The sequence below is a fragment of the Macaca mulatta genome, chromosome X (genome assembly GCF_049350105.2).
Source record: "Macaca mulatta isolate MMU2019108-1 chromosome X, T2T-MMU8v2.0, whole genome shotgun sequence".
NCBI lineage: Eukaryota > Metazoa > Chordata > Mammalia > Primates > Cercopithecidae > Macaca > Macaca mulatta.
This window is the reverse complement of record NC_133426.1, coordinates 109,032,712-109,046,994: the sequence shown is the minus strand read 5'-3', so window position 1 is coordinate 109,046,994 and position 14,283 is coordinate 109,032,712. Positions and strand designations below refer to the sequence as shown.

Genomic DNA, 14,283 nt, shown 5'->3' with positions numbered 1-14,283 from the left:
GGAGACAGAAGGACAGGCCTCTCAGGGCACTGCCTCTCCTTCCCTCCACACCTCACATTGTCCTGCCTGGGCCCTCAGAGGAGTCCTGGGTAGCCCGAGACGGGTAGCATTCCTCGGTCAAGGCGTCAGCACAGAGGGTCACAGGAGTCAGTGACCATCAGAAGAGAATGCAGTGGTCGGGAGAGGGGGTCCCCAGACTCTGAACCCCATGCTGAGCTGGGGCCTGACCCTTCACTCCTCCTGGGAGAAGGTCTCCTGTCCCCGTGGCTGCTCTGTTTCCCATGCGCAGCTCAGACTGAGCCCACACAGGTGAGAAAGGCTCCAGCTGCATCCAGTGGGCCCCAGCCCAACAGGTGCATGTTTTCCTTTCCTGCCTCAGTCCCCAGGGCCAGCCAGGGGGCAGTGAGAGAAAGGGCTGCAGCAGGGGAGCCCTTTTCTCCTCTATTCCTCCCTAAACTCCACCTCCACAGTAGAGCGTCTTTCCTTCCCCTTTGGATTGCATCCTGTTTCTCCCTTGTCTCTCCTCTCCTATGTCTCACCCATCTCTCCCTCCCCTACCTTCGCCCCATTTCTGATGTCGTCCCCTCTGCCTTCCCCTTTCTGCCTCCTGAGCCCGGCCTCACTCACCTCCCTGTCCCAGCATCCTGGGCCATCCCTAAGGGCTGACCTGGTCTTGGCCAGGGCCTGGTCAGGCAAGTTGATGGACGGCCAGTGAGGTAGCAGAGCTCTGGGCTCCCACCCCATTTTCTGCTCCCTGCAGAGCCTTCCACAGTGACTTGGACAAAAGGGAGGGAGGGAGGGAGGGAGGGGAAGAAAGCCCTGGAACCTGGGCTCCCAGTGCTGCTTCGTGTGGCACTGGAGAAAAGGGAGTCAGGACAGTCTAGATGGAAGCTAACCAGGAGGAAGGAGAGGGAGGAGAGTGAGAGGGAGTGGGAGAGAGACTGTGCCACCCTGAACTGTCAGTCACTTCATTCAATTTTTGGTTTTGGACAGTGCCATCCGGGACTGTTTCCCCAAGTTGTTACGCCTGGTAAGTATGTATAATACCGTCATCATTGTCTCCTCTTACTCAAGAACATGACCTCCACACCTGCCCTTAAGTCCTTTGGGTCTTGCCTAGATTACATGCTTGTATCAGATCCTCATCCATTTTACAGGCAAGGATTCCTGAAAAAGACAAGAATATTCTCCCTGAAAATGTGTGTACACACACACACACACACACACACACACACACACACGTTTGCATGTAATAGTAGAGATGTCCAGCACCCCATGAGAAAGCTGCCCACTGGAATTTCCAGGCCCATTTCCCACCTGGCCTCTGATGCTTGTCTCCCTGGGCATGTTCATCTTATCGGTCATCGAGCTCCACCTCCTTGGTCTCCACTGCTGACTTCCTCTTTCCTTCTCCAGGACGGCCGAGAGTTATCTGCACCAATGATTGTTGACATTGACAGCTCTGAGATAATGAAACCCTGCAAGGTGAGGAAGAAGGACCAAGCAAGATTTGGGGTGTTGTAAGGGAGGCTTTGTCCACCGCATAGATCCAAATTGTCTTTTGATTTCAGGAAAACTTTACTGGATCTGAGACCTTAAAGCATTTAGTCCTGCAATTCCTGCAGCAGTGAGTATCCCTGGAACGCTGGGACCATGAGGAAGGGGAGGGCTGAGACAGGCTGGGCTACCCATGCACAGGTCAGCTCATGGGAGTTTTCAAGTCTCATCTGGGGCCCAGGCCACAGAGGTAGCCTATCCTCACTGCTTCCCCACAGGTATTACTCGATCTATGACTCTGGAGATCGACAGGGTCTCCTCGGTGCTTACCACGATGAGGCCTGCTTCTCCTTGGCTATTCCCTTCGACGCCGAGGACTCAGCCCCGTGAGTATCACGACTCAGACCCTGCTCTGGGGCTGTGTGTCTCCCCAGCAGACACAGGCCAGCTCCTGGAAATGCCTGCACTGGCCGGGCCACCCACTCCTGCTCCTTTTTTTCTCCTAGGAACAGCTTGCGCAAGTACTTTGAGGATAGCAGGAATATGAAAACACTCAAGGACCCCCGTAAGTGTGTGATGGGGAAGAGTGGGCAAGGTAAGGGGGTGTGATGGGAACAATCACAGGGGCCAAGGACCAGGGTGTGGCAGCCCCCTGCCCCGCCCCACCCTGCCGTTCCTTGCTTCTCTTCTCTACAGACCTGAAGGGGGAACTGCTGAGGCACACAAAACGTGACATTGTGGACTCCCTCAGTGCGTTGCCCAAAACTCAGCATGACCTCAGCTCCATCCTGGTGGACATGTGGTGCCAGACGGTGAGCACCTGCTTCCTCCCTTGGGCAGGCCCAGAGAGCCAGAGGTGGGTAGGAGGTTAAGGAGGATCCTGAGCACCTGAGCTCTTCCCTTTCAGGAATGGATGCTCTGCTTTTCTGTCAATGGGGTTTTCAAGGAAGGTGAGTGTCTGTAGAGTCCCCTCCCCAGATCCGCCACTGCTCCCTCCCCCTGGCTGGGCTCCCTCTCAGAACTCCCCCAGCTTCCCTGATTTCATTCCTTTCCTTTCCTTCCTCTTCTTCCCTCCGTGTTTTCCCACCCCCACTCTGCCCTCAAACCACCCTGCTCTGACCTAGGTCCATGCCTGTCTGCCCTGCACAGCTCAGGCGTGTGTTAAGGACATAGACTGTGGAGTTTGGCAGCTCTCATCCCAGGTCCTTACTCTGTGAACTTGTGGTTGGTTACTTAACCCTTCAGTTTCCTCATTTGCAAAATGGGGCTAATAACCTATCTCTTGGGCTACTGTGAAATAGGAATTAAGTGAACTTGTGGTTTTCACAGGGCCCCACATATGATAGGGGCCCTGTCACTGGGAGCGGATTCTTCCTGTTGCTGCCCTCCCCATTCCTGCCACATCCGCCTGACTCCAAGTGAACAATTGTCCTGGTCTGCCCCGCCTTCTGTGTGAGTGTCAAGCAAGACTCTGACGGGGGATCACCGTGTGAGCATGTTAAAGCCTGTGCAACTCTAAGGTGGTGGTGTTTGTTGTCTTTGAAGTGGAAGGACAGTCTCAGGGTTCTGTTCTCGCCTTCACTCGGACCTTCATCGCTACCCCTGGCGGCAGTTCCAGGTTAGTGCTGTGTTGTGGGTGGGAGCACCCATCCAAGCTTGGGGCCCGTGTCGTGGAAATGTGGTGGGTGCAGTCCTCGGGGTGTTCTCAATGTTGTGGAAGGCCAACAGGAAGATCCAAGGAACAGTCTAGCCTAGTGTTTAAGAGTGTGGACCCTGGAGTCAGAATACAGATTCTGTTCCTCACCCCGACATTCACAAAGTGTGTGACCTTGATCAACTTATTCGACCTCTCTGTGATTCAGTGCCTTTTTCTGAAAATTGGAATAAGACTATCCACTTCGTTGGACTGTTGTACAGGGTAAATGCGTTGGGGTTAGAGCTAAAGGTCTAGTGAAGCTGGTAGACAACCTCTCCAAAGGTGGACTCTGTGGGAGGGTTAGAGGGCACCAGCCAAAAAATCTGGGAGGCAGGCACAGTTAGGGATATGGAAGGAGTTTGGTTGTTGAGTGGCAGTGGTTAAGAAGGATCCTGTTGTTGGGGGTGTGGAGTTATCTACCTGTCCAGTTTGAGGGTGCATTTTTCTTTCCTCCAGTCTGTGCATCGTGAATGATGAGCTGTTTGTGAGGGACGCCAGCCCCCAAGAGACTCAGAGTGCCTTCTCCATCCCAGTGTCCACACTCTCCTCCAGCTCTGAGCCCTCCCTCTCCCAGGAGCAGCAGGAAATGGTGCAGGCTTTCTCTGCCCAGTCTGGGATGAAACTGGAGTGGTCTCAGAAGTGAGTGCTGGGAGTACATGGGGATGGGGGGAGTTGGGACATCAGAGGAATGAGTAATGGAAACTCACATGCAATTTGGAAGAATAACTATCTGGATATTTTGCTTCCAAAAAAAAGTGGGCCCATGAAAAAGGTATTATACTTTTATACTGATATATGTAAATATTTTTTAAAATGGCATAATGCCCAGATGACATTACCTTCCATTTGTAAAATCTGAAAGAATCAACCACAACAAACTACTGATAAACCAGTTCAGCAAGGTTGAAAGATACAGCATACAAAAATCATTTGTACTTCTATGTAGTTGCAATGGACAATCCAAAAAATGAAATTAAGAAAATAAGTCCATGTACAGTAGCATCAAAAATTATTAATAAAGTGTGTAGGAACAAATTTAAGAGAAGAAGCGCAGATCTTATGCTCTGAAATCTGCAAAACATTGCTGAAAAAAATTAAAGAAGACCTAAGTACATCGAAAGACATCCCACGTTCATAGATTGGAAGACTTAATATCATTAAGATGGCAGTACCACCCAGAACAATCTACAGATTCATTGCAGTCCCTGACAGAATCCCAACTGACTTCTTTGCAGAAATTGACAAGGTAATCCCAAAATTCATGTGGAAATGCAGTGGACCCCAAACAGCCAAAACCACCTTGAAAGAGAACAACGACGTTAGAAGACTCACACTTCCAGATTTCAGAACTTGCTACAAAACTACATTAATCAAGATTGTATGGTACCGACATAGGAACAGACGTGGGAATCGATGGAATATAATTGAGAGTCCACAGATAATCTCACATATTTGTGTCTAGTTGATTATCATTCAGGGTGCTGAAAAAATCCAATGGAGAAAAAAAAATAGTCTTTTTTAGCAAGTGGTGCTGGGAGACGTGGCTATCCACTCGCAAAAACAATTAATTTTGACCCCTAACTCACGTCATGTGCAAACACTGGCAGAAAATGGATCAATGACCTAAAATAAGAGCTAGAACTGTAAAACACTGTGAGTGTACATCTTCATTACCTTGAATTAGGCAACCGTTTCTTACATATGAAACCAAAAGCACAAGCAACCAAAGAAAAAAATAGGTAAATTGGACTTCATCTAAATTAAAAGCTTTTGTGCATCAGCAGACACTATCAAGAAAGCAGAAAACCGACTGATGGGAACAAGGGAAAATATTTGCAAATCACATCGCTGACAAGAAGAACCCTTACAACTCAACAACAAAGAGACAAGCCACCCAATTAAAAAATGGGGAAATGATTTGAATAGACGTTTCTCCAAAGAAGATGTACAAATGACCAAGAAGCGCGTGAAAATCTTCTCAACATCATTAGTCATTAGGGAAACGCATGTCGAAACCACAGTGAGTTACCACTTCATAGCCACTACGATAGCTTTAGTCAGTAAAAGGAAACATTACAAATGTCGGTGAGAATGCAGAGAAATTGGAAATCTCATGTATTACTACTGGGACCATAAAACGGAGCAGTTGCTGGGCAAAAGATTTTGGTAATTCCTCAAAATCTTAAACATGGAGTTACCACATGATCCGGTAATCCCTCTCCTAAGTGTATACCAAAAGAAATGAAAATATATGCCCGTTCAACAACTTGCACATGAATTTCCATAGTGGCGTTATTCCAAATAGCCAAAAAGTGGAAACACATCGATTGACCTTTAGCTGAATGGATAATGTGGTACATCCATATGGTGGAATATTATTGGAATATTATTCATTCATGAAAAAGGATGTAGTTGTGATATACGCTATGACGTGGATGAACCCTGAAAACATTATGTGCTAAGTGAGAGCAGCCAGTCACAAAAAGCCACATAATTATATGATTCCATTCATATGAAGTGTTCAGAATAGCCAGATCCGTAGAGACTGAAAGCAGAGTAGTGGTTGCCAAGATCTGGGGAAGAGGGAGAACAGGGAGTGATCTCTAACAGTTAAGGAGTTTCTTTTTGAGGTGATAAAAATAGTTTGGAATTAGATAGTTGTGATGGTCGCACAATCTTGTGAATAGACTTAAAAGCACTGAATTGTACACCTTAAAATGGTGACTGCTACGGTATGTGCATTATATCTCAATTAAAAAGAAATGTATTATTGAATTTCCACTTGTTATTTCTTGAACATCTTTCTTTATCAATATGTATTGAGCTCTCTTGTTCATTTGAATACCCCTGTGTTTCTGATTTGAATTCCAGTGGGCATTAATGTCAGGGATAGGCGTTTTGGTTTTCCCTAGGCCTTTTTTCATTGTTACAATAGTGCTCATATTGGTACATGTGACCCACCAAAAAGGTAGCATAGATTAAGGGTGGCGTTGCATAGTCAGCGTGTCTGTCCTGGGGTAGTAATGGAGAGCACCTGTTCTTCTCCCACCCCAGGTGCCTTCAGGACAATGAGTGGAACTACACTAGAGCTGGTCAGGTCTTCACTATGCTCCAGGTGAGGTCTGGGAATCAAGTGGGTAAAAGACAGCTGTCTCTGGGTCGTCAGGAGGGCCAAGAAGATGGAGGCCGGGTAGTGTGGGGATGGAACCCAGGGCACCTGGCTTTATTAACATCCCAACTCCTGTTCTTTACTTTCTCTAGACCGAGGGCAAGATCCCAGCGGAGGCCTTCAAGCAAATCTCCTAAAAGGAGCCCTTCGATGTCTTCTTTGTCTTCGTTCACATCCTCTTTGTTTCCTTTTTTCACCAGCGTAAGGCCTGGCTGACCAGGAAGCCAGAGTTAACTTGCAGGCCGCATGACATAACCACCCAGAGAGCCAGTTGCTCTGTGTATTCGCCCCACTCATGATCACCGTTTTATTTTCATAATAAAGAGTGACGTTACATGTTGTATGTTGTGTGCCCTGGATTGCTCTTCCCCTGCCCCAACCGTGAGCCAGCGGGGCCAGGACTGAAAGCACTGCATCCCTGTTCATCCCTGGCTGGCCTTAGCAGATACATCAATCTGGCTTGCCTTCATAGGTAATTTTGTCAATAAATCCTGATGAGAAAGGACACACGCTCCTTCCAGAGATTGGCCTTGAGAGACAGTGGGACTCTGTCAGATGCTCGACCTGGAGGCCCACAGAAGCAGGCATGTTACCTTGGCACACCAGGGGCTTCCATCCACCGTCCCAACCCCTCCCTTTCCCGAAGGTGCACTTTTCAAGGAGGAGTCTCAGGGTAGCACCTGCGGTGGGGGTGATGAGGGGAGACTCAGCCCATCTGCCCAGCACGCTCCTCAGAGAGCTGACACCGGACACTCCATGTCCATGTTCTTGAAGGGGTTCAGCCATTTATTTTCACTTCTAAACAAACAGTGGTAGCACACAATCTCACCCTATGGTCAGTTCTCAACAACTGGCATTTATAGCAGTTCCGAATTGCAGGCAAGAGTTGAACGGAACATTTGCGCAATTTATTGTCCACACTTCTGTGATGCTTGCATGGTAGGCAATCAGCAGGCATACTTTTTGAAATTAAAATAATAGCAGTGTGACGTTTTCAAGTCACAGTCCTATAAATGGGACATAGGAGAGGTACCACCAGTTGACAAATTATGCCTCCACTTTCGTGTTTGGCATACGTTATTTCCTGCCACTTGCCGCCTTCCTACCACTTGCCACTTTTCAGTTCTTTATGTACATGTACATTAGGGAGCCATATGTTGGAGTGTGAATTTCATAAAACTAGGAACTAAGGGGATAGTTGCCGTTACAAAAAGAATAATGCCAACCTTGTTCTTCCCTGTAGTGCCTCAATAGCCAAAGACAAGCTCCTGTACCTCTCTAAGCCTTGGTCCTCTCACCCAGGGAACAGAGACCACACTGTGTGCTTCTCAGACTCATCGGGACTAGAGATCATCTCCCATGTTACCCATCAACCACAGTGTCTGTTCAGCTCAGGCTCTCAGAGCTGCCAGGGGTCCTTTGTAGATAGGACCCATGGAACCCATCACATGGCCCCTCTACTTCCTCTCTGTACGTCAGGCTTCCACAGCCTTGACCTCCTTCCCTAGCCAGCTCAGACGCCTTCGTCTTCCAGTCACTTATCCTCCTGCCAATTCCCACGATTTCCTGTGGTCCTGTGCTCCCAGCACATGCTAACTCTGACACCTGAACTCACTCATGTCTCATGCGCTCTACCTCTATACACACACACACACACACACACACACACACACACACACATGTCTCTCTGCAAATGGTCCATTAGGACACAATCTTGGGAGTTTAAATGGTGAGGCAAAGTGTATGCTTCCCAAGATGATTTGTGAAGTTGGAGGGAGGAGATATGAGTACTCACATATATTGTTTCCGAGCATTTAAATTGACATAGCCATTTTTCAGAATCATTGAGAACAATTCAGTCATAAATACTTGAATACATATATATGTGCACATAAATACATATATGCACACACTTTTATGTAAAAGTAATCATAATGCAGATACAGTTTTATATCCTTTACATTTTAGTTAACAAAGTCATTAACATAAAGCTATTCATGTCATCATGCTATAATTTTATGTAGATCTGCAGTGATGACTTTCTTTTGTGCTTGACATTTTTCATTTATGTGCTAATTGTGTGGAGTGTGGAGGGGAAACTTTGATTAGGACAGAAAGCAGCATATGGCAGCCACAGCCAGGAGAGTCCATCCACAGCTGCTCTGTTCTTTTCCTTGGGCCTTGGCACACTCTCCTTAGGGACAGGGTGGCAGGGTGGCTGGGGCTGTGGAATTCATAAGGACTCATCCCTGAGAAGAGACATTATTTCCCATATGTCACTTGTTTTCCTGACCATTGCATATGATGGCATCAAGTTTATAGACACCTCCAACAGGGTGTACTTTTTTTTTTTAAGAGTTGGGGTCTCATTATGTTGCCCAGGCTGGACTCTAACTCCTGGGTGCAAACTCCTGGGCTCAAGCAGTCCTTCAGCCTCAGCCTCAAGAGTAGCTGGGATTACAGTCACCCAGCAAAGTCGCACTTCTTACAAGGGTTGCTGGTGTGGGTGGGTGGTGGACCCCTCCCTGTCCTCATCAGAGCACAGGAACCTCCATGTGGAAGGAGTCCAGAAGCAACTGCAGGAACTCCAGGGTGAGTGGCCTCGATGATACCCTTTTCTATCCCTCATCTCCAAGTAACTTTTGTGCCTTGCCTCAGAATACCACTGGCTCCTGTGTATTCATCTGCACTCCTAATAGTTTGTCCCAGAACTTGCCTCCAGCTGATTCCCTTGCCCCTGGGGTTCCTGCCTATAGCTCCTGCCCTCAACCCTAGTGCATAACTGCTGCTGATCTTTGCAAATATGGATTCCATTCATCCTAGTTGTCTGCTCATGAGGCCTTAATGGCGTTACTCCCTTAATGCTCTGAGTTCCCCTCCATGCAGCACTCCTTATGATCCCACCCTCCTGTTACCCCTGTGCTGGAGAAAGCCAGTGGTTGGATATGAACTCTTCTCCCCTTCAATGACCATATCCAAGAGCAGAAACCTCAAACCTAGGTCATGCAAGGTTAGGCACTGTTCCTCACTCCCACCAAAATAAAATAAAGTGGGGAGAAGTGGCGTCTGTGTGTTCTTAGCACTCTAACCTGCATCAAAGAAAGGTGGTGATGTAATGACAGGAAGACACAGTTTGTGGGGGCTTGGGGATGTGATTGTCTGTGGCACGGCCTCAAAATCTGCATTTGTAACAGGATCCCAGGTATGATGGTTAATTTTATGTGTCAATTTAGGCCTACTTAGGTAGGCCACATACCTATCCACCTGCCCAGATATTTGGTCCAACATTATTCCAACTGTTTCTGTGAAGGTATTTTTAGATGAGATCGCCATTTAGATGTGTAGACTTTGAGTAAAGCAGATTACCCTCCACAATGTGGGTTGGCCTTATCCAGTCAGTTGAAGGCCTTCAGGAATAAAAAGATTTACCTCCCTTGAGGGAAGAGGGAATTCTGCCAGCAAACTGCCTTCAACTTGAACTGCAGCTCTTCACTGGGTCTCCAGCCTGCCAGCCTTCCCTGCAGGCTTTCCAGGCTCCACATTCATGGGAGCCAATTTCTAAAAAAGTACACACACACACACACACACACACACACACACACACAAACACACCCACCCACCCCTTGTTGGATCTGTTTCTTGGTAGATCCCTAATATACCAGGTAATACTGAAGCTACTATTTCATGGATCACACTTTGAGCAGCAAGGAACTAGGGAATGTCTGGCATGTCCGTACATGGCCTCATCTGTAATCATGGTAACTTCAGCATTGTCTGTGAGAGCAAAGCTGTAGGAAAAACAAAAATGTTCGTCACCATTAGTTCAAAAAAAAATACATATGGCTCATTCTTACATTGGAATATTCTACAACCATGACTCCCCCTTTGGATGGTTGGGAGTCATAACAATAAACACAATGAATGATGCAAACGTGTATTCATCACTAGAAGATGCTGGGCATTTGATATGGTTTGTCTCTGTGTCCCCACACAAATCTCATGTTAAATTATAATCCCCAAGTTTCAGGAGAGGGGCCTGGTGGGAGGTGATTGAATCAAGGTAGCAGCTTTCCCCCTTTCTGTTCTCATGATTGATAGTGAGTTCTCATAAGATCTGATGGTTTAAAAGTGTGACACTTTCTTCTCTCTCTCTCTGTCTCTCTCTCTCTCTGTCTGTCTCTCCTGCCACTATGTAAGATGTGCCTTACTTCCCCTTTGCCTTCTGCTATAATTGCAAGTTTTCTGAGGCCTCCCCAGCCATGCATCCCGTACAGCCTACAGAACTGTGAGTCGATTAAATCTCTTTTCTTTATAAATTGCCCAGTCTCGTGTAGTTCTCTATAGCAGTGTGAAAATGGACTAATATATCATTGCTCTGCTTGCTTTCAATGCAATGATCCATTTAATCCTCATGTCAACATTAAGGGGCAAGTATCATCCCAATTCCCATATAGCCCACGAAGAAAGGTGAAATCCAGAGAAAGAAATTGCTTACTCAAGATTAAGTGTCTCTCAACTAAAGGACAAATCCACATGTATCTCACTCTACAAACCCCACACCCACAACCACTGTTTCTGTATTGCATCTTCTTCTCTGTTAGAGCTGAGGCCAGCACAGGAGGAGGGACTCACCCAAGTTCCTCTGGTTCACCATGGGGGCCAATATTGCTTTATTCTCATTTATGCTCTTTTTTAGAGACTTGGTGGGAAATGCTCCTCTGGTATCAAACTAGAAAGGAAATAAGAAGATTGGAAATCACCTGAAATAAAAGCAAATTATTTTCTTCTCCTTAAAATTCCTTGCTTTTCCCAAGACACAGAAATGACACCAAAAACTCATACATTAGGTAAATATCTGTATATTTCTCTTTTCTGGCTATATTTCCAGGTGTTCTCTAAGATAGATATGCTCTATAGTTTTTTAAAGACATCTCTCTTATGGGAGGAAGTGAAATGGGCAGTACTAATGATTTTCCAAATCTTACAATGTGCCAGGCATTTCTATAGGATTTCTCCTTTTTTCTCCACCAGAGCTCTCTGAGGAAGGTAACCTTATTCCCATTTTACAGATGATCGAGGATAGACCCACAGAACACTATGCTTTTTCAGGGTCACACATCAAGTCATGAGCAGGAATGGGCTTCTCTCTCTTTCCTTCCTCACAATATGCCCATTATCCTCCCTTTTAGATGATGGGCTTCCAAAGCTTAAGGAGTGATTGTTTTAAGCTGTCCTAGAATCGTGTCCACCTGGGTACTCCCTCAACATGACATTCAGTATAGGAATAAAAACCTTGTGCCAGTAAACCTGGGTGTAGGAGCCACATGGTTGAGCTGGTCCCTGAGGTGTTAAGCAAGGCTTACGTGAAAACAGAGTTGTTGCTCTCTCTGGAAGGTGGCCTGCAAAAGATTATTGATGTTTGCACAAGGATTTTAATCAACAGGTAATTTATCTAATTTAATTCTTACAGCTATTCAAGTTACTGTTCATTGTTGATATTATTCAGATCAGGGTACAGGGGTTATGGGAAGTAAAGTAACTTTCCCTAGAGAAATAAACTTGTAAATTAATGTCCAGGAACTCAAAGCCTATAATTACGCAGAGTACCATTGTTTTTCCGCTCCATTATCTGGGAAGAAAATCAATGAACCTAAATGTGCTGTTTAGGATTTCTCGTTAACAATGAGCATTACTGCTTCTCTCTCTCTCTCTCTCTCTCTCTCTCTCTGTCTCTCTCCCCCCCCACCCTTTCTCTCTCTCTCCACACAGTGTTTCAGTTAACGATGGACCACATATATGACAGTAGTTCTATCAGATTATAATGGAGCTGTTCTATACAGGTGACTATTTTGTATCTTTTATACCATATTTTTATTGAACCTCTTCTATGTTTATATACACAAACACTTAGCATTGTGTTACCATTGCTTAAAGTATTCAGTACAGTAACATGCTGTACAGGTTTGTAGCCTAGGAGGAATAGGCTATAGCATATAGCCTAGGTGTGTAGTAGGCTATGCCATCTAGTTTTGTGCAAGTACACTCTATGATGTTCATGCTGTTACGGGATCTTTGGGGTGTCACTTTTCTGGCTGGAAACCTCTGTGGCCGGTGGCACCTTTGCTTGAATTTTTCTTGGGCCCACTGGACTCATTCCACCCACACGACCTGGCAGGCTGCACTCAGCCCATGCTACCGGCCTGGATCACACGCCTGCCACGGGAGACTGCACAGAGCAGCGAGGGGTGTGTGAGCAAGTGTGTTGTCCAACCACTGCACAGTCAGAAACGCCGGCTGCTGCAGCGGGTGGGGAGCTCCAGGTGCCAGCATGGGTCAGCTCTCCACTAGGCTGCAACTTGACCAGCTGCACCACGGCTTCCGCAGTTGGCACCAGGGAACGCTGTGGTGCCTGGAAGCTTGGAGACGCCAGGAACTGCAGTGCCTTAAAGACAGAGTCACAGCCCTGGCTCAGTGAACTCCTCAGTCTGGGCTCCCCAAACGGCCGCAGCTCTTCTTTCCTTCTCTTCGCCTGCAACATGGTGAGCAAGGGGCATGTCTCAGCCCTGTTTGTGTTACAGATCCTTTGGGTCCTGAGTTCTTATCCTGTGCCCAGGAAGAATAATGTATGCAGACAAGTGGAGGGTGGTCAAGATGAAGAGGAGCGTTATTAAGCAATAGAACAGCTCAGAGGATACCTGAAGGGAGCAGCTCCTTTCTGCACCCAGGGTGTCTCAATGACTGTTCAGCTGCTAGCATAGAGGGTAGCTTCTCTCTGTTAGGCAAGTCAACCTGACAAGTGTTCAGCTATCAGCAGAGAGGGTAGCTCCTCTCTGCAGCTGGTCATCCCATCATCTGCACAGCTCTCAGCAGAGAGGAGGCCCTAGAGAGTGGGTGGCTCCTCTCTGCAGGCAGGTCATCCCGTCATCTCCCCATTGTCTCTTCACCGTCTCTGCAGCTCTCAGCAGAGAGGAGACCCTAGGATGGGTTGCTCCTCTCTGCAGCTGGTCGTCCCAACGTCTGCTCAGCTCTCGCGTATCCCAGGGCTTTTATGGGCCTCAGAGGGGAGGAAGTGCATGCCAATTGGTCCATGGGTGGCCATGGGGGGGCCCAGAAAGGGCACCACAAGTTCCAACTCCAGTCCGAAGGACTGGCAGCCCGATCCCAGCCCAAGTCTGGGCTGCCAGTCCCCAGAAGGAGCACCACAAGTTCCTGCTCTGGTCCATGGGACTGGCAGCCCAGACTTTGGGCACTGACGAGCATAGGAGGGAAGCCAAGGGGTGGCTGAGGGCAGCTCAGTGCTGGCCTGCAGGGTGTCCCTTGGCACCTACAGCCTGGGCAACATGAACGGCAGCAGGAGGCAGACACGTTCCCGGGCAGAAAGGGGTGGGTCCCCGGTGAGGGACTACAGATTTATCTGAGTTTTAGCCACTCCACATGTAACAAGGCAAAAAGCCATAAAAGCAGGCACCCAGAAACAGTTCCTCTTCCAAATGTCAACTTCTCTCCAATCTCTGCTTGCTTTCAATCTTTCTCAAGTGCTTTAAAATAATGAACAATAAATGTTAATTATTCTGTGACACAGTTACAGAAAATAAGCACCACTAAATCTTAGCATGAAGCAACAAGAATGCACAAATGTCATTATTAAGGTATGAAAATGTATACATCATACAATGCTCTAAGCAAACCATGATATAGAAGTATGTACTATGATAATCTCATAAATATTCCAAGGAGACAAGTAGGTATTAATGGGAAATTTTAAAAAAAGCTTTATTGACACATAATGATTATACACATTTATGGGGTACATGTGATGTTTTGGTGCATACATGTAATGTATAATGATCTAGTTAGGGTATTTAAAATATCCATTGCCTAGAACATTTATAATTTCTTTGTGTTGGGAGTATTTCAAATC

The 14,283-nt window shown here is 46.8% G+C and overlaps 1 protein-coding gene across 5 annotated transcripts in view; it reads left to right on the top strand.

The window, feature by feature from the left end:
- LOC706140 (nuclear RNA export factor 2) overlaps positions 1 to 6,702 on the top strand; it is a 71,552-nt gene extending 64,850 nt beyond the window's left edge. For all 5 annotated transcript variants that reach the window (XM_077989216.1, XM_077989217.1, XM_077989219.1 and 2 more), the window contains 11 exons: positions 994 to 1,030; positions 1,417 to 1,485; positions 1,572 to 1,627; positions 1,776 to 1,883; positions 2,004 to 2,062; positions 2,194 to 2,309; positions 2,405 to 2,447; positions 3,043 to 3,115; positions 3,650 to 3,832; positions 6,248 to 6,308; positions 6,455 to 6,702. In XM_077989216.1, the coding sequence (XP_077845342.1) occupies positions 994 to 1,030; positions 1,417 to 1,485; positions 1,572 to 1,627; positions 1,776 to 1,883; positions 2,004 to 2,062; positions 2,194 to 2,309; positions 2,405 to 2,447; positions 3,043 to 3,115; positions 3,650 to 3,832; positions 6,248 to 6,308; positions 6,455 to 6,499 (850 nt within the window). In that variant the 3' untranslated portion in view covers positions 6,500 to 6,702. The remainder of the gene's footprint in view (positions 1 to 993; positions 1,031 to 1,416; positions 1,486 to 1,571; positions 1,628 to 1,775; positions 1,884 to 2,003; positions 2,063 to 2,193; positions 2,310 to 2,404; positions 2,448 to 3,042; positions 3,116 to 3,649; positions 3,833 to 6,247; positions 6,309 to 6,454) is intronic.
- Positions 6,703 to 14,283: the final 7,581 nt, after the last annotated feature.